The 19993-nt window shown below is 34.5% G+C and overlaps 1 protein-coding gene across 1 annotated transcript in view; it reads right to left on the bottom strand.

The window, feature by feature from the left end:
- The window catches only part of LOC137403605 (uncharacterized), a 56179-nt gene that overhangs the window by 14553 nt on the left and 21633 nt on the right, over positions 1-19993 (bottom strand). Inside the window, exons 6-8 of the mRNA XM_068089573.1 lie at positions 16504-16674; positions 5483-5598; positions 4570-4633 (exon numbers count right to left, since the gene is read on the bottom strand). Coding sequence (XP_067945674.1) covers positions 4570-4633; positions 5483-5598; positions 16504-16674 — 351 coding nt within the window. The remainder of the gene's footprint in view (positions 1-4569; positions 4634-5482; positions 5599-16503; positions 16675-19993) is intronic.

The following is a 19993-nucleotide window of genomic DNA, read 5'->3' as shown; positions in this document are numbered from 1 at the left end:
CGAGGCAGATCACGCAGGATTTTGTAAGTAAAGTGGCGAAGAATTCCAAATGCCATTCACGCAGTTACGCTGGACACCAAGAAACTGAAATGCACTACAAGTATTTTCTCCTGCAAAGAATATAAAATTCGCAGACGGATATACTTAAGAAAAAGGTTATAACAAGCATTTTCTGTAAAATCAGGGAGAAACCAGAGCATTTCATAATACTTGACATTATTTTAATATTCTTGAGATCAACTACTGCAGTATACCATATTGTTTGGAAAATTGAACATTGAACGCGTATAGATGGAATATAGAGTATTGGCATGTAGAGTGTAGACCTATGGGGTGCGTACGCATAGGATAGAAACATATGGGTACGTATGCAGAAGGTGTCAAAATATGGGGTACATGTGGAGACCAACACATACAGGGTAGGGCATAGCATATGAAGTGAATAAAAAGAGTATGCATTGAGCTTACAAATAGGGCATAAGTATATGGGGTAGGCCTACATGTGTGGTAAGTGTTGGGGCTTTGAGTAGGTGGTACACATAGGGCGTAAGCATATGGGGATATGCATAGGGGTATACACACATGTGGGAAAAACAAAGAGAATACATTTATAAGATATGTGTATAAGATACGTGTAGCGTATAGGGTTCTGATTCCAATCACATCCCCTTCCAAGTTGCAGAACAATTGTCGTTGTTGTTAGGATAAAATAGGCACATGACAGTATGCAACGGCTGGCTTGTAAAGGCCTCATAGGCAGTGGGTAAAAATATGCATCCAGATGCGTCATTAGAAATTGTGACTTGAGATCATTACAAGTAATTAATGCTGCCAGACACAATAATTGGATACTCCTGCATAACAAACATGTTTAGTCAATGCTGAAAATAATTTTTTATTGAATTTGTCCATAGATCATTCATTAATTGACAAAAAATAACATGCTGATGGCGTATTAATGGAAGCGACATTTAGCGGATAACTCCAAGTTTAAGAATACGCATAGGCCTGAGTGATAACGTATCGCATACCATCCCTCAACAAAAGATATATTTTCACGTGTACCAGTTCTTGGGTACGAGTAGGGAATTTGAAACATCCATAACTAGACTACTAATTTAGACTAGGTTCCTCAAGGATCCTTATAGTGATTCAAGGATCATTATTATAGTGAGTCAAGTTATTTTGAAACAAATTATTTACTGCTTGTGTTGTAGAAGATACATTCTTAGATCTATCCAAGAGAATTTCTAATCAATGTTTGCTTCATACAGTATTTCCAAAAGTGCCTGCAAACGGATTTCTCATTAAAAAACACTATTTCTGAGGAAATTATTGCAGGAACGCCCCTTAGCAAACAACTGTTTAGATTGAATTCTGCTGATTCAGGTTTAGGCAATACTATCAACATAATCAATCCATGAATCACTTATGTGGTAAGTGGCTACCAGTCAAAAAAGGGAACTCACTCTGACGCATCGTATCCGGTGAGCACTGACTCCGAGAAGTGTGTTGGACTGCTGCTTAGCAACATAAAAGTGAAGAGGATCTCAAAAGCTGGTGCAAAGTAGTCCATAATAACTGGAGATTTTATAGAGGCAATATGGCATTGAGGATTTTTCTTCAATTTGTTGCACTTTCTGCATACTCAATGCCAAGCATGAAACACTACTGATTTGGTCATGGCGAATGATGACTATAGCCAGATTCAATTAGCCAAAACTGTTTCAGAAAATCTCTTCAAAAGCGGAGATTTTAAGAAATTTTCCAAACAAATAATTGACCATCAAATGGCATTAACAATAATACAGTATCTATTGATGCCTTACTGATACATGGTAACAGCAATAGAAATATTTTCACTGTATCTGTTTTGAGAAATTTGAATGTATCTAGCTGTGATTAGATTACTTAATATAATATGTATAATAATAAATATTTATATTACAAATGTCAACAATACAAAAAATTACAAACAACATAAGTATTATTGTCCATACACTGAGTACACAACCCACACGAATGCACTTCAAGTTGGCAGAGCAGGATATAGTATTCTTGCAGCAGAGCATTTGCTCTCTATCTCTCACATATCACATACCTTCTACATGACTCAGCATTCATTCTGCTCAAATGTTTTTTTGAAAGGTCAGTTTTTGAGGAACTTTTCAATCGCCATTTCCATAAGGCCTTAGGACATGTAATAGAAGCCTATTAGCCAAACATTAATATTCACATTACATGAATGAGTATTACGGACTATATTGAATAGTAAGAATATATCCTCCACTCTGTGCATTGATTCATTCTTTACATATTTGTGGGTTATATTCTCAAATTCACCAGATATATAAAATATCTACTCCTTCTTCACGTTTAAGATGTGAGTATCTTTCACTAATATATTTTTTTGAAGTTTGAAAACTTTTTCCAATAATTGTAAACTGACAAAAAAGTAACACAATTCTAATTGCCGATGCTGCTTATTACGCTCTGATTTTAATACGTGATATCGATGTAACCATGGTAACATCTTTCAGTATGCTAATTACAATCTGCTGAAAGATATAAGTGTGAGCAAGGCGACGGGTTAAGACTGCTAAATTTGTGTTCCTAGAAACTGTTGTCATCAGACATACAGCCAGCCCTCTCTAGTGAATATATTGAAATGTGCATTAAACATAAATGTGGACAGCTATATAGCAAACATTCGCACACACTGTAATTGTCACAAAGTGAGTTCCCACCTTATAGAGAGCTTCTGATGTAACTACTAACAGAAACAGACTGAGAAGTTAAGCTACTTACTGACAGCCAGCAATCCCTATACTCAACCAAAACTTTTGTACGGTATGACAGTAGCAAGAATAACAGCAAAATTAATAAACTTTAAAACCTCTATTTGACTAAAATCAATATACATACTTTAAAACCTCTATTTGACTAAAATCAATATACATACTTTAAAACCTCTATTTGAACGCCACCTCTATTTGACAGCCACTTTCACATTCTTTGACCCTTACGAACCCATAATAGCCAGTGATCAGCAGAAAAGTGTCCACAAATGGCGCTAAGGCTAATAATATCTTAGTTACATCATTAACATTTAATTCTTTCGTTGTTGCAGTTCGTATCCAAGTCCGTTTTCTAACTCCAAAGCCTACAGTTGTTCCTTAAAACTTTGAAAGCATTGCCATAGAAATAATTATTAACAGTATCAGTCTAATAGTAGTTCATTGTTTAATGCGGTCTTGATACTTCACCATATGTGGAAAATGGTTTATAATTGCAATGAAATATGCACTACTACTTTCAGACTATAACTAGCTAAAAGTTGATCATTATTTTTGTGAAAAGTGTTTAAATAGCGATGAGTAAAAGGTTTGCTCAGCTAAAAATTGGTTTGGACACTAATATCGACTAGCTCAGCTGTGCAGATGAAGTGTTGAGGTCAACAGACATTGTGGAAGGTGTTGAACAGAATAAAAAAAGAAAAATGAGAGGCAGAGAAAATGAAATGGTTCCATACGAAAGCAACAAACAGAACGCAACTTGCCGAACGAGTGATGCAAATATCTTTGTTTCAAAAATGTTAATTTTTGTTTCTGCATGTATCATAATTATGGTTTTTTTATGTCACTTGTTCTTGAATACATATCTGTAGCATTTGATAGACTATTACATAACTTATAAATTAAAAAGATTATAGCATATTATTTGATAGCATCATTTCTGTTAGCTAACCTCAGCTTACAATGGATCGACGCTTATAAATCCTCTTCTATTGCACATAAAAAACCAGTTTTGGTTGCAAACTGTAGCAACCATATCAATGAGTGCAATGAGCTTTTGTGCAACATTGTTAAATATAGGTTGTTATAAAATAAAACTATGCCTACAAATTTAAAATGAAATAAAAAATTGAAAGCTCCAACAAATTTCAATGCAGGCTATAATATCATCGGAGACTAATTGCAAGCACTAAAAACCAACTGAAAGAGATATTTCTCAGCTCTCAAATGCAAATTTATTTAGAGATCTACAATAAGTTAGAGGTAAGTTATAGCAGACTCATTGCACCCCAAAAAGTTAATATTGCTCTACCTGAAAGAGAGAGAGAGAGCAAAATATAAGCAACAGTCGCTTCGCCCGTACAAGTGTTAAATTTAGCTTCCCAAAAATCTGACAAGCTATTTGAAAAGTACAATGCCACCCTCTATTTTAACGTCACATTTAATGAAACGCCGCTACAGAGTAAGAGTTAGACAACAGAGCACCATGGCGTTTAAATAGAGCTTTTACGGTAATCTTCACTATAGTAAGAGCTACGCCTGTCTGTCTGCCCGAAGTCATACTAAGAGTGTCAAGAAAAATATTGCAACACACGGGATTCAAACCCCGATATTCAGACTCCCACACAAGCATACTACCAACCACGCCACTCAATCACCCTGCTGCACCTTGGCATACTTATAAACATAGTTATTACACATGACAATCTCTCACAGCACACAGTACTACCAGCGTACTACATGTAGTATTATATAGAATATTAGTGATACGCACTGAATGGGGTAGAGTCTACTTCAAGAGGCATTTCGATTGTTTGAAGGCCTGTGATTCGCTTGTCCTACAAAATGGTATTTTCACCGTGAAGTGAATGGATTCATCATTGACTGATGCAATAATTGATAGTCAATGTATAGCTCTTACAACAGACCAAATACAACGCATGCACTTATACGCCCACACTCAAATCTGAACTGACAGCTGACCCTAAGGACATAATAAACCTTCGAAAGAGCTTTCAGATTTAGGTAACCACTTTGAATAGTCAATGTCAAATTGTGTCTGCTGACAGGAGATAAGTGTGAGCGTAGCGATACATCCGCAACAGTTGTAGTACGAAACCTTTTTAAGGTTTTAGGGTTCAATAAGCAGACGATTGCTTAATAACAAACACATTCATTGTTGGTTATAATGTTTTATTGGATTTATTCACCGGCCTGCAATAGGGTAATTACTGACAATCACTAAAAGCCGGCATAGAGAGGATAACTCCATGCATGTAGAAATGCATATGACTAACGAATGCTTATCTAGTATCCTAATCCTCGGCATATCTTTTTTTGACATTTTGTCACAGGCGCCACTCTAGGATATGCATAGAAAGAGTACAAACTTCAAAGCTACAGTTCATGACCAAACAAGCTTTCCAAGCTGTAACTCGCTCAAGATCCTTTTGCTAAACAAGTAACTAGCAGTTATATCAGCGAATAAAAAGCAAGAATCCCTGGGATGTTTTTTACTCCTATATCGAACATTCTCATTTCATTCTAAGTGTTGTCCTTCTTGATATTCCCTAAACAGACGGCAGAGCCGTTGTGTTGCAACAGTAAACGCCTCTCCTCAAGACCTATGATGTTGCTGTTCGAATGACAAGAATAATAATAGGCCAACTGTGACAGGCCATACTAACCATTTGGGTGTGAGCCCACTGGCCTGCCTTGTACAAGACGGAAGACATCGGTTCAAACTTTGGACGTTTAGGGTTGGCCTTATTTACCTCATACGATGGAACAACATCCTTCCAACCTGCAAGGAATAGATGCCTGTGATATAGTTGGAGAGCGTTGTACAGGAAATGAACACAAACATTTATATAAAATAGGTTGCATTATGGCAGTTTGATTGACTTCTAGAAAACACCAGTCGCTACTCAAAATTATGTTATTTGCTTCCAGCTGCGCAATTGGCACTCACAGTTGGACACAGCCATGTTTTCATTTATGATCGTGGTAACATAAAATTTTTCTATGTACAATATACAAATTGCAAAGCAATTGACTCCACGCCAAAAGTAATTTCCAACATCTGTTATTCAAAATTTTTCAAAACACAGCCATTTCATAAATAAAAACGACACAACTGGTAAAAGTAAGTGGTGTACCTCTATCTCTACCTCGAAACATATGCATCCCCTAACCAACACTTCCATTAAGATTCACAAAGTACCCTAAAAACTCGAATCGAATGCCACCTTTATTTGAAAGCCATCTCTATTTGACCGCCACTATAGGGAAGAACTGAAAAATAGAGCGGCACCCTTTAATTAAACGTCCATTTGACCACCACTTTTACATTCTTTGATCTTCATGAACCCATAATAGGAAGTGATTAGTAGAAAAGTGTCCACAAAATCATAGTAATAATGACTTGGTTACATCAATATAAATTCATTCCTTCGTTGTTTCTGTTCGTGTTGAAGTCTATTTTTTAACTCCAAAGATTTCCGGTTTGTTCGTTAAAACTTTGAAAGCGATGCCATAATAACAATAATTAATAACTGTATCAGGCTAATAGTAGTTACCTGGTTTTAATACTTCGACGTATGTGAAAACTGGTTTACATTTGCAATGGTATATGAACTAGTTTTAGGCTAAAGTTGTGCTTAGTGCCCAGGCAGTTATGTTTATTATTATTTTTGAAATAACAGCGCGTAATAGTTTTGCTCTGCTAAAAATCTTGTTTGGGCGCCAATATCAACTAGTTCAGCAGTGCAGAAGAAGAGTTGACGCAAGATGACATGGTGGAAGGTATTGAACAGATAAAATCGTTCCAAACTAAAGAAACAATCAGAAATGCAACTGGCTGAGCAAACGATGCAAATATTTTTGTTTCAAAAATGCTAATTTTTGTTTCTGCATGTATTATAAGTGTGGTTTTTTTTGTCACTTGTTCTTGAATAAATGTTTGTAGCATTTGATTGATTATTATATAACTTATAAATTTGCAGATTTATAGCATACTATTTGATAGCATTCTTCCAGTTATTTTAACTCGGCTTACAATAGATCGACACTCATAACTACTCTTCTATTGCACATAAAAAGCCAGCTTTGGCTGCAAACTGTAGCAAGCATGTCAATGAATGCAATGAGATTTTATGCAACATTGTTAATATAGTTATAAAATAAAAAAGGATGCCTTCAAATTTAGAATTAAATAAAAAAGTGAAAGCTCTAACAAATTACAAAGCAAGGAACAGATTATAATATCATAGCAGGTTAATTGCAAGCAATAGATATGAACTGGTAAAGATAATTCTTGGCTTCCCAATGCATATTTATTAAGAGAACTACAAGTCGGAGGTAAGTTTGCAGATTTCTTACATATAACAGAGCTAATGTCACTCCACTTGAAGGAGAGTACAAAATATAAGCAACATTCACCTTCACCCATAAAAGGGTTAAATTCATCTTCCGAGAATTTTGATGTGCTATTTGACAAATACAACACTACCCTCTATTTGAATGTCACCTCCTTTTGACTGCTACTATAAAGAAAGGATCGATAAATAGGGCGACACGGCATTCAAATAGAGGTTTTACGCCTTACGGTATATAGATTCAGCTGCTAATAAATCATACTTAGTTAAAACTACATTAATTTTTATGGAAAGCTATCAATAAAACCCCATTCTAATCGATTATGGTTATCACTGATTATCGCTATTATTGATTATTACTAATTTAGTTTTACATATAAATTTAGACTCATACTTGGTTGTTTATATAGTTTCATACAATACATTTGTTTTAATACAGTACATAGTTACCTGCAGCACTTATTAAGGAATTACGGCTGGTTTTGGGCTGTAAAACAAATTACATAAATTAAACTACTTTTTAAGGAGCAATAACAAACATTTATGTATTAAACAAGTAGTTTTTTTAAATAATCAAGTTGTCCAACTAATTTGATATAACTTGTTTAAATGTTATGCATCATTATTTTTCAACATTTATTAAAGGGTTACTCTAAGTTTTTGGACTGTAGAATGAATTAAAATTTATTCTCATAGTAATATTTGCTCCAACATGAATCAGTTTAAACTTATGAAGCAAATCTTAGCACTGATTAACTTTGTATGTAGAGGTTTGACTGTATATGTCTCTCTAGAGACAAAATTTCTTAGTACACGACTCTCTTGGTACATAGTTATTCTTAGACATTCTACAAAACATCCACAGTAGCGGGTAAAGATCTTACTTGTAAACACAACTTCTGGACTAAGTTTCTCTATTTCTCTATTTCTGATGCTGGTTGGTTCCTTTACAAAATGCACTAGTGTATTATTACCTATATAGTATAAATTATAAAAACAGTAGAAATTACCATCATCACAAAACATGATAGCCCACAAAACAGGTATCTGTGGTGTGGGGAGATCAGGAAAGCGGATGACAACTTGACAATGATTGAAATTTTTGAAACCTGATAACTTTTTAACATATCGCCTTATCCCAAACTGGCTCATTTCTGCATTTATGTTACAGGTTTTAAAATCCTGCATAAACTATGCCCGGAATATTTGTATTTATTCTTCCACACATACGACAAACATTCTACATCCACCATCGTATGTTTCAGTTTATAAACATTCTGTTACTACGAACTTCAATTCACTATTAGATTACCAACTTTCAAAACACGTTTTTTCAACTTGCTCAATAATTCCTGATTTCTGTCCATTCATTTTATTTTTTGGCATCTAACGAAAGACATCATTTTCTTGATGATTAGGCCCTACCACTGCCAATGAGAAGTTATACATATATACATACGTACATATGTACATACATACATATGTACATACATACATATGTACATACATACATATGTACATACATACGTACGTACATGCATAGATGACAATGATTGAGTGTTAGAAGAAGCAAAGCAAACAAAACAAGCGAGCAGCAATTATGAGCAAACAGAATGCTAATTAAGCTCAATAGGAAATACAACTGTGAGCTCACAACTCCCCTTGCACAACTAACACTTCCTTTTCTACATGATTTTACTCACTCCCCAATCTAATTAATATGTGTAAATGAGCATTCATCGCTATTCATAGCTGTGAATCTACGACAGCGAGTAAGCAACGCTTGCCTCAAGCCTATGATTGCCATTTGATGGACACTCCAGATAGATAAAACGACAGTGGAAATTATGCGATTATTACAATTGGCCCACCAACTACGTAGACACAAACTACAAACTATTGATTCTATGCACAGCGAGAACAGTATTTGCTGTTCTTTTGGATATCAAATATCTCAAGTAGGAGAATACAAATTCATGGAAAGGCTGAAGCATAACTTGAATAAAAATGATTTTTACACAGAAAGATGGAGAAACTCAAAGACAAGAGCCACCTAGTTTAGCTGGTGTAGGTACATTATTGAAATGTAACGACGCAACACATTATCCAAAGCTTTTGATGCAACAGTTGAAGGGCTATAAACTTGTGGAAAATTTGACTTTTTGTTCCTTAGAATTGCATTCTGATATCTTTGTGATAGAAAAATACTGTTTGGTAACGCAGAGAAGTCATTTCAGAAACATACCTGTATATTGGCGAGTTTCATTCCATAAAGGTAATAGCCTTTATTCAATGTTAAGACATGATGCTTTTGGATAATAAATACTTTAAATAGGACAATATCCGCTAACGAAAATGCCATGATTGCGAGTTAAAACAAAGTATTTTTCAAAGAAAATGAACATTCTCAAACAAGACTTGATATGGTTCACCATGACATTTATGAAATTGTAAGCTTTTGCTGTTGTCTTCCCATAAAACTTAGCTTGACGATTACAGAATTTTGCATCAGAAATATAAGAAGAAAGAAATGCTTCACGATGTTGCGACTATTAAAAAAAGAGAAATACTTCCTAGAAGGTTTAGTAATTTCAGCAGCCCCACACTAGGGGGCGTTACTTAGGCCAACCTTTAATTAAGAGTTGGTTCTAGGTATAACGATATGGTGATTTTGTACATTGGTTCTAGTAAACCAAAGCATGACTGAAATGATCAACGAAAATAACCAACAACAAACAATAAGCTTAACATTTTAACATTCATGACCAGTGTAGGGGTTCTATTTTTCTCTTACCAGGTCTGGAATGCCTGTATGTATACATCAAAACAAAAACAAAACATTAAAAAATAAGTTTTTTTTACCAAAAAAATGCACATCCATAAATTACATGTCAAAGATGAAACGAAATAGAGGAACTGTAGGTGCCAACACTGAAGGGCATGACCTTCATAATGAGAAAGCACAAACAATTAGTAATACCCACGCTCTGGGTCATATCTCACAAAACTGAAGAGATTGTGAAAGAGTAAAGAGACTACAGCAACTCGTAGTGTATGCGCCATCCGCTTATAAACCGTTCCTTTTTTCCATCAGAGTATAAAAAAAGTTTAAAAAGTTTCTTAGAAGAATTTGACTAAAGTTTTAACATGAAAATGAAACACTTCGAAACATTTAAAACTGTTCAATTTTTAGTAATGCACGTGTTAGTTAACAGCAATTCTTTTTAACCAGTGTTTAGTATGGCTGGGGCACAAACTATACCTCTGATTGGCACATTTTTCACAGCAAAATAAGTAAGTATATGGTTTTGCAACTCTGTTCAGCTTTGATGGAGAACAGGAATTATATAGTGAGCATTACAAATTCTATCTCCCACAATCTAATGTCGTTTATCATTTTCCTAATAGTACAGACACTATAAGCGGCTGTTTGTGTTAACAACTGTTTAGTGTCTGAAATACTATAACATATTTGTAATACTTACACAATTAATAAAATTTTTAAAAAATTTCTTTGTTCACTAATAATAGGTTTATATAAAAAAATATTGCACATTAGTGGTCTCACACCCAGAGGGTAAACTGCACCATTTATTAAATACTTTCTGATGAGAATGCTGCTGAATTGTTAATTAGAGGCGGAGGCAGCCAGCTATGATGACAAAATGAAAACCTTGCAATCTTTTACTCGTTATACTTCACGACCTCAACAGATGTGAGTGAAGCAATTATTCCTTGGATTTCATAATAATGCTACACCATAGACAAAGATTGACTACAAAAACAGCTATTATTTCAGGTTTTATACGAAAATTATAGCAGTATTATTTTAATTTATTTTTATTACAGTTTTATTAAAATTATACGCAGTATATTATATTTGTACTGTACATAGTCTTAACCTTTTTGTGAGCGAATTTTCAGGACTATATCAGACCCCACTGGGCGAATTAATTTTCCGGAAAATCAATTTCTTTTAAAAGGTTTATACACTCTTTTGCATGTGATTGTGTGCATATATCTATGTATAAACATGCATATGTATACATGTATATGTTCAGATGTATATATATCTATATAATATAAATGAATAAAAATGTATAACATAAAAATATTTATATATGTAGATCTACCAAGATAAATATATATATTGTATATCTTTTTATGATACAAGTGTACACTTTAATAAGCACAACTTCTGTATAATATATCCAAAAGCATTCTCCTTTACAAAGGCCTACATCACAGTCTTTGCACCATGTGCTTATTCTTGTCTTTTTGTACCAATGACACAGCATGTAATGGAGTAAATACTGGACTTGTCACGACTACAAACTGATGAATGGTAAGAGATTTATCTCTTGTCATATCGGTAACATTCTTCCAGGCACTGGCATCACCCAACCCACCTCATCATCATTACTGCTACCAGCTTTTTCATCAATATCACTTCCATATGTAAAATAATTACAATCACAATTTGAACCTGATTCATTGTCATCTCTGGCTACTAAACCTAAAAAGTCACAGTCAGCTGTGATTCTTTTAGTAACTCCGGTACTAGTACTTGCTGTATTAGAATAATCACGGAGAGTTCTCTTAGAAGTCGTCATGACGATAAAATAAATTAAAACTCTCGAAGCTTTTAGTAAATAACGGCTAAAACAGAACCAAAAAGAAAAAAATAATTAAAATTTATTTAGAACGATTTTCTAATTTTTTTTCGCAATTTTTATTCATTTATTACTGCTAAAAACGATCGTTTTGTGCAAATAGAAAAATTTTTTAGAGGCTAACCAAAGCTAATATATCGTAGCCTGCTATCGATAAAAAAGTAAACAAAAAACGGCATTTAGCTAACCGAAAGCCGCAATAAAAGAAATAAGTTTCTACAGCGACAAAAATGTCGCTCTGCCCATTTGAAGGAGTATCGCGAAGCAACAAAAACGTCGCTTTGCCCGCGAAAGGGTTAAAAATCTGTGGTCATTTTCTTAGCTGAGGTAAGATTTCCTTAATTGTAAGTGCTAGTACCCTGGAAGCCTCGAGTGCTATGGGAGATCGTCAGGTGTGCCAATACAGCACAGATATTGGTACATACACAAAAATTCTGGAAGATGAATGAATATTGGCATGGTGATGCCAAATGTCACAGGTTTGAATCCCATATGATGTAATTTTTTTCCCAGCTTCAAACAGTGATCTTAGACAGACGCACAAACAGATGCACAGACACGACTTTTGTTATAGTAAAAGATTATGGTTTCTGTTTTCAACTTTGGTAACATTGGCTTAATCTCTGTATAGGCCTACTTAAGAATATACAGTCATACCTCGACATATGAGCATAATGCATTCTGGGACTGAGCTTGTATGTCAATTTACTCACATCTCAATGCACTATTTCCTATATAAAATACCTAAATACCAATTAATCCACTACCATACAATGCCAAAACCACATAAAACAGGATATTGCGGTAGAAAAACAAGGTTTTAATTGTTGTAATTCAGTACATATGCTAACAATGTAGTAACTAAAGCACAATTGTTAAAACCTGCAAGAAAATGTAGCATTACTGTACACTACTGTAAGTGTTTACCTTCGAGACAGACGTAGTGAATAACGGCTGTCTGAAGGAGACTTGACAGCAACTCATTCGGTATACTAAACTTTTGTAACACTACGTAGCAGAAACTTTGAATTTAAGTTAAAATGAATTTAGGTTACTAAACACACACCTAAAGCTAAGTTTTAATATTTTGCTAAAATTACTTCATTTTTTTCGTCTCAAGTTTTATTATTTGTTTCCGGATAATAAAACTTTTGCCTCGCGTTCACTGTAACTTTTAGCCTTTACCCAATCTTTTAAAAGCTTTTTTCAAACTGATTCGAGGAGACAAATCGAGCGATAGTGTTCTCGGAAGTGGCCTCTCGCTTACTTGGGCATATAGTAGCAATTGATAACTGGCTCATATGCTTGTATCTTAACGATTACTCATGTCAAGGAAGAAACTTGCTTGAACATCTGCTCGTATCTCGTATGTTGGGACACTCGATACTGCATACTCTGCTTAATAAAACAGGTTCAAACACCTACCTGAATGACTAAAACTAATATAAGTCTCATGCCACCTACTTTCATGCATAGTTACATGCTGGTTGTACAACCACATCTAGTTTACAATGAGACATCTAATAGACTCGTGATCAAACAATTGAAGTAACTATAGAGTTTTCTCTTTAAGGAACACAAGCTATCACAGGTATTAACAGGTACCACAGTTAACATAGCAACCGGTTTTGCTGATTTAGGTCATACTAGAATATGCACATTTCACCACTGCATTTTTTTGAAATAAAAATATTGCCTTTCTTCATGTAAAATGAACCGTAGGCTTGTGTAGCAGAAACCCATGTAAATTTTACTATAGTATCATAGGAGAACTGATACTATAGACTGCTCTAGTTAGCCTGGTATACTCGCGTCTTTCATTGCCAACCCCCTTCCTGTAGCAGGATGGATCAGGGTCTATAGCAAGGGATATCTAGTATACAACTTGTTTGTGTCACAAAACAAAATTCTCAAAGATACATTGCAATCACAGGGATTATATTACCAAAATACAAGCGTACCAGACCTGAACTAGATGTATTAGAGGCAGCCTTTTCACAAAGTTTGCTTTGTTCAAAACATATGCCAAAGATTATAGTAAGAACTAACATTTCTCAAATACATGGAACGAAGTGAAAACCCGCTACAAATATGATGCGTGATGCCGCGCTGCCTATGACCAGCGTGAGAGAATGTAATGATGGAGGTACAAGAAGTAATTACGGGCTTGTTTTTGTGACATTCAGAGTCCGAGGAACGCCTGGGGGTGGGAAGCTCCGTGACAATTGCTCAACGCATTTTCAATAACACGGGAGAGCAATCTCTTCAAAATCTATTTGAAAGTGGCTAACACTTTCTAGACGAGTGGACAACAGCAGTTGGCTGCACCTACGCGTGACACCTTCAGGCAAGACATATATATGGTTATAGCGCTAGCAATAATGGCGCAAACTGATAAACAATACCACACAAATATTCAATGCATGCAGTTACTCAGCTGGAGAAATGTCTTGCTGTTGCTCAACGTAAAAGAGTGGTTACTCAAGGAATGTCATGTTTGGAACACAACTGAAGGCATTGGCACAGGTGTTTGTTTAAACTCCCTTGGCGATTCAATCTCTGTTTTGTTATCACTGGGCCCACTTTTTATGCTTGTTAGCAAAAATGATGAACCCACCATTGCCAAGATTCTGTTTGGTGATTAATAGAAACAGAAATAGACTATGGAGTAAGAGATGGGGTGCACAACTTCACTGACGAGCGAAGAAATTATTGAACAGTATCGAATACATATAAAACATAATGAAGACCAACTCGGCCTGCATTCATGCTCAGCCCCTTTGCCACCCTCCCACTCGTTATCCTCTAATTGCTTTTGGCCTCCTAATTAGACCGGGGCTATGGGAATACTGACCACAAATGCTCACAGTTAAAAGCAACTAAATAAAAAGGGCTCCACATCTCAACAAACAACAATCCAGAATATTAACGAAACTAGGAATTTGTAATAGTTTAGAGAAAACTAACAATGGGTTTCTAGCCTAAATTTCCAAGTGTGCAGATTTGGCAAGTCACAAGTGCATCAAATTCCCTTTATTTGAAAAGACTGCTGCCTTTTCAATTAAAAGGAATTCAAACTAATTCAGAAATGCACCTCATGTGAGCTAGCATTAACACCTACAGTGAATTAAAGAGTTTTCATTAAACCTTTGGACTGACAGCATATGCACTTATTTCTTTAAAAATTTTTGTTGTTGTAATTTTAATTTCTAGTTGCAATATTTAAAACAGTTAAAAACCTGAGATGTCTCAATGAACAAAAGAGTTCCTAGAAGATGCTGAAGAGAAATTCTGGCTCATTTATTTACTCAATAAAATAACATTAATTAAAGACAACCATGCCAAGGAAGATTGGTTATCCAGGTAGGTGAAGTTAGCTAAAGCAACCTTAACAACTCCAATACATGAAAGAGTAATTCCAATGCCACGTAGAAGACAACTCCAAATTTATGGATGTACATGAAGAACTAAATGAATGTTTATTATGCACCCTATACTACGATAGACAGTTTTCGACATTTGCCATGCGCATATTTTTGAAAATTCGAAAGCGATCAAATTGGGCAGACTTTGTTAAAAACTGAATCGGCCACATAGACCTATTAACTATACAGTATAGTTAATAGCATAGTATAGTTAATAGTATAGTTATAATAATAGTAATAGTATAGTTAATAGGTCTATGATCAGCCAACACTCGGAGCAATCTTTGATTATGGGCCAATCAAAAACTCGATTGAGAATTGGTAGAAAGTGAGTTTGATAGAATTGAATATTTAGACATTTACTCTGGTACAATAAGAAATCATAGAATATATCAACTCCAAGTGAGTGTGACTTCATTTAATATCATAAACAGATTAGGTATTAATTTTACTTCAAAGACGTTCAGTAGTAAAGCTTTAGATTGCTCAAATGTAATAACAAGTTCACGAGATCTTTTTATTACGACCATCTGTGACAATTCCTCTAATCCTTTAAACTCCGCCACACGCATTGATTAAAAGCTATCTCATATGCAAATATTTTATCTGCAGAAAAGTTTTGTCAACAGCTAAATGCTACAGGAAGTCGCTCAAAATTTGTGACTGATAGGCTAGATTGGCTAAGTAAAAGCAACCGCAGTCAAACCTTGTCTTACAGGGCACCTCTAATAACAAGTTTTTCGACACATGACACAACATTTCAGCATCCAAAGAAATCTGCTAAATGTTGAATGTGCTCTACAGTTACTAACCATATTTTTGCACAAATATTTTAAAAGCACAACCAAGCAAAGCATCGTTGGTTTCTGACATGATAGGCTGATAGCTGCAAAAATTTTTGAAGATTCATTTATTGAGTGATGACAACATGTAGCCTGAAACAAGAGAAAAAAGTGGAAACACTAGAGATGCACTGATCACGCTAGAATTCTAAAACTAAATATCTATTGTATATTGCATTAGATGAAATGGCAAAGTTCCAAATTCAAAAGGTGTGGTACCCTCATAACATAAAAAGTATTGCAGATGCAGAAAAGCAGAGGTGACATCTGCATAACCACACTGCTGGTAAGCTCACAACTTGTCTGTTGATACATTTTGCGTGTGACACGTTAAATCACACGGGTAGATAAAAGCTATGCGAAAACAAACCGACTTCAGGAGTAGTACGCACCTATCTGCTCATGGGCTGCTTCTCCTTTGAGGTAAAAGACTCGAATGTAATGTGCAAACAGGTTTTGCCTGTCTCCATCGTGGAAGTAAAGGACATTGGGGTTGAGGTTGATAAGGCGGGACAAACTCTCCGTAATCTTCATCTTTACAGTTTCCACCTTCAATATTCTACCTGCAGTACAAATTAACTCAATATTCTACCTGCAGTACACAATAACTCAGTATTCTACCTGCAGTACACAATAACTTAATATTCTACCTGCAGTAAACAATAACTCAATATTCTACCTGTAGTAAACAATAACTCAGTATTCTACCTGCAGTAAACAATAACTCAGTATTCTACCTGCAGTACACAATAACTCAATATTCTACCTGCAGTAAACAATAACTCAATATTCTACCTGCAGTAAACAATAACTCAATATTCTACCTGCAGTAAACAATAACTCAATATTCTACCTGCAGTACATAATAACTCAATATTCTACATGCAGTAAACAATAACTCAATATTATACCTGCAGTAAACAATAACTCAATATTCTACCTACAGTACAAAATAACTCAATATTATACCTGCAGTAAACCATAACTCAATATTCTACCTGCAGCACACAATAACTCAATATTATACCTACAGTACACAATAACTCAATATTCTACCTGCAGTAAACAATAACTCAATATTCTACCTACAGTACACAATAACTCAATATTATACCGGCAGTAAACAATAACTCAATATTCTACCTGCAGTACACAATAACTCAATAATATGCCTGCAGTACACAATAACTCAGTATTAACCTACAGTACACAATAACTCAATATTCTACCTGTAGTAAACAATAACTCAATATTCTACCTGTAGTAAACAATAACTCAGTATTCTACCTGCAGTAAACAATAACTCAGTATTCTACCTGCAGTAAACAATAACTCAATATTCTACCTGCAGTAAACAATAACTCAATATTCTACCTGTAGTAAACAATAACTCAGTATTCTACCTGCAGTAAACAATAACTCAGTATTCTACCTGCAGTAAACAATAACTCAATATTCTACCTGCAGTAAACAATAACTCAATATTATACCTGCAGTAAACAATAACTCAATACTCTACCTACAGTACACAATAACTCAATATTATACCTGCAGTACACAATAACTCAGTATTATACCTACAGTACACAATAACTCAATATTATACCTGCAGTACACAATAACTCAGTATTATACCTACAGTACACAATAACTCAATATTCTACCTGCAGTAAAAAATAACTCAATATTATACCTGCAGTAAACAATAACTCTATATTATACCTGCAGTAAACAATAACTCAATATTATACCTACAATACACAATAACTCAGTATTATACCTGCAGTAAACAATAACTCAATATTATACCTACAATACACAATAACTCAGTATTATACCTGCAGTAAACAATAACACAAATATTATACCTAAAATACACAATAACTCAGTATTATACCTGCAATGCACAATAACTCAGTATTATACCTGCAGTACACAATAACTCAGTATTATACCTACAATACACAATAACTCAGTATTATACCTAAAATACACAATAACTCAGTATTATACCTGCAATGCTCAATAACTCAGTATTATACCTGCAGTACACAATAACTCAGTATTATACCTACAATACACAATAACTCAGTATTATACCTACAATACACAATAACTCAGTATTATACCTACAATACACAATCACTCAGTATTCTACCTGCAATACACAATAACCCAGTATTATATCTGCAGTACACAATAACCGTGGATAAATTTGTCAGCCAAATCTACTCATTCATCTCAAACATGGAAGATCACAACAAGCTCAGCTACAATAGTTAGACTTAATTGACTTGTATTAATCACAAGCTAATTGTAAAATACAACAAACCATTCTACTAAAACATTGGGACAACAACTCCAATACCTGTAGAATTGAGACACCAAAGTAGGGTAATACAAAGTTGGTTTGCTGATAGCTAGCTTCCACAAAATTACAATTCCCCTAAGGATCAAACCCGTAATTATTTAAGTAGTGAATGCTTATCTGGTTGCAGTCGTAAATAAGAATGTACGCTGACCATCACTAGACGTGCTAAACACTTGACAGTTTTTTTGTCGACTGCAGTCTGCAAAACTTCGCTGTTACATATGCTGCAATAATTAGGCCTACACATTATACACTCAAAGGGAAAGGCTAAACTTCTTCCTGGGTCATTAGGCAACTCCACAGGTTTAAATAATCACTGAAAAACTAGAAATAAGAACGAAAACATTACATTTTATCATTTTTCCCTTTTTCATGCAAACCATTTGTAAGAGTAATGATTTATTATCATTCTTATTATGCTTGTCTCCATCCATCATGCTTTAACGGCTTCACGAATGTCTATTGTAATGAACATAAACAATAAAATGAAAATATTATACTACGGATGAGATAATTCTTTCATAAAAATATGAATAAATAGCAAAATGCTGCTGATCAGTTTCTGTGCTAATCAGCAGTTGCTCTCTCTCAGTTTTAAGGTGGATGATTGAGCCTTGATGGAAAACAACAGGCTTTCATGAGAATAGTAATAAACGAAATGTAGATCTCCAGTTCAAGTTAATGACTAACATTTCATGTAATTTTGATATCAATATCAACACGGTGCATTTTCCGTTGCTTATAAAAATGTTTTGTTATTCAAAGTCTCACATAAAAATTACGTTTGTACAAAAATTATTAGTAAACCGATAAAAATATTGCTTTATTTTCCAAGTAATGGAGAAACTTGTGGCTACTTACAGCTATAGATATTCACTTGGTTATAAAATGTTGCGATTTTCGATTGACTAAACAAGCTTTTAAAAGTTATAGCTCTTATTGAAACTAATCAAAACTGCTGTGATATGATGGGAAAAAACTTGTTCAGTTGTGATAATGATAGACTCATATGCATTTCTAAAATAAATAACATAAACAAACCCAACAACTCCTTTTTATCCAAATTTGTTATTTTGATTATTTTGTTACTAATGATTTATTATCATTATTGTTGTATCCGTAAAAAAATACTCCGTACTTATATTCACTATTGATAGTCTCTTAAGGTTATTGAATGCTGTTTCGAAATCAAGATTTTTTCACAATTATCAAAAATAAATACAGTGAAACATGGATAACTCGCCCTCGGATATAGCGAACACATGGTTAACTCGACTGGATTTGCTTGGTCCGTTCCCAAGCAATGATAAATGGCTCTATATAACTCGAACTCAACACTGTTATAACGAACTGTTTTTTGCCCAACAGCTACCGAAACGGTTGCTATCGCTTTAGAAAATCACTTTATTCCAAGCCATAGAGGTAAACCTCAACTTTTCGTAATTCATAAGCGTCGTTATTACCTCCATCGGCAAAATATTTTTGTCAACGACTTTTCTAAAGGTTTGGTG

Source organism: Watersipora subatra, chromosome 9 (assembly GCF_963576615.1).
Source record: "Watersipora subatra chromosome 9, tzWatSuba1.1, whole genome shotgun sequence".
In the NCBI taxonomy this organism is placed as follows: domain Eukaryota; kingdom Metazoa; phylum Bryozoa; class Gymnolaemata; order Cheilostomatida; family Watersiporidae; genus Watersipora; species Watersipora subatra.
The sequence above is the reverse complement of the archived record's forward strand: the minus strand, read 5'-3'. Positions and strand labels throughout refer to the sequence as shown.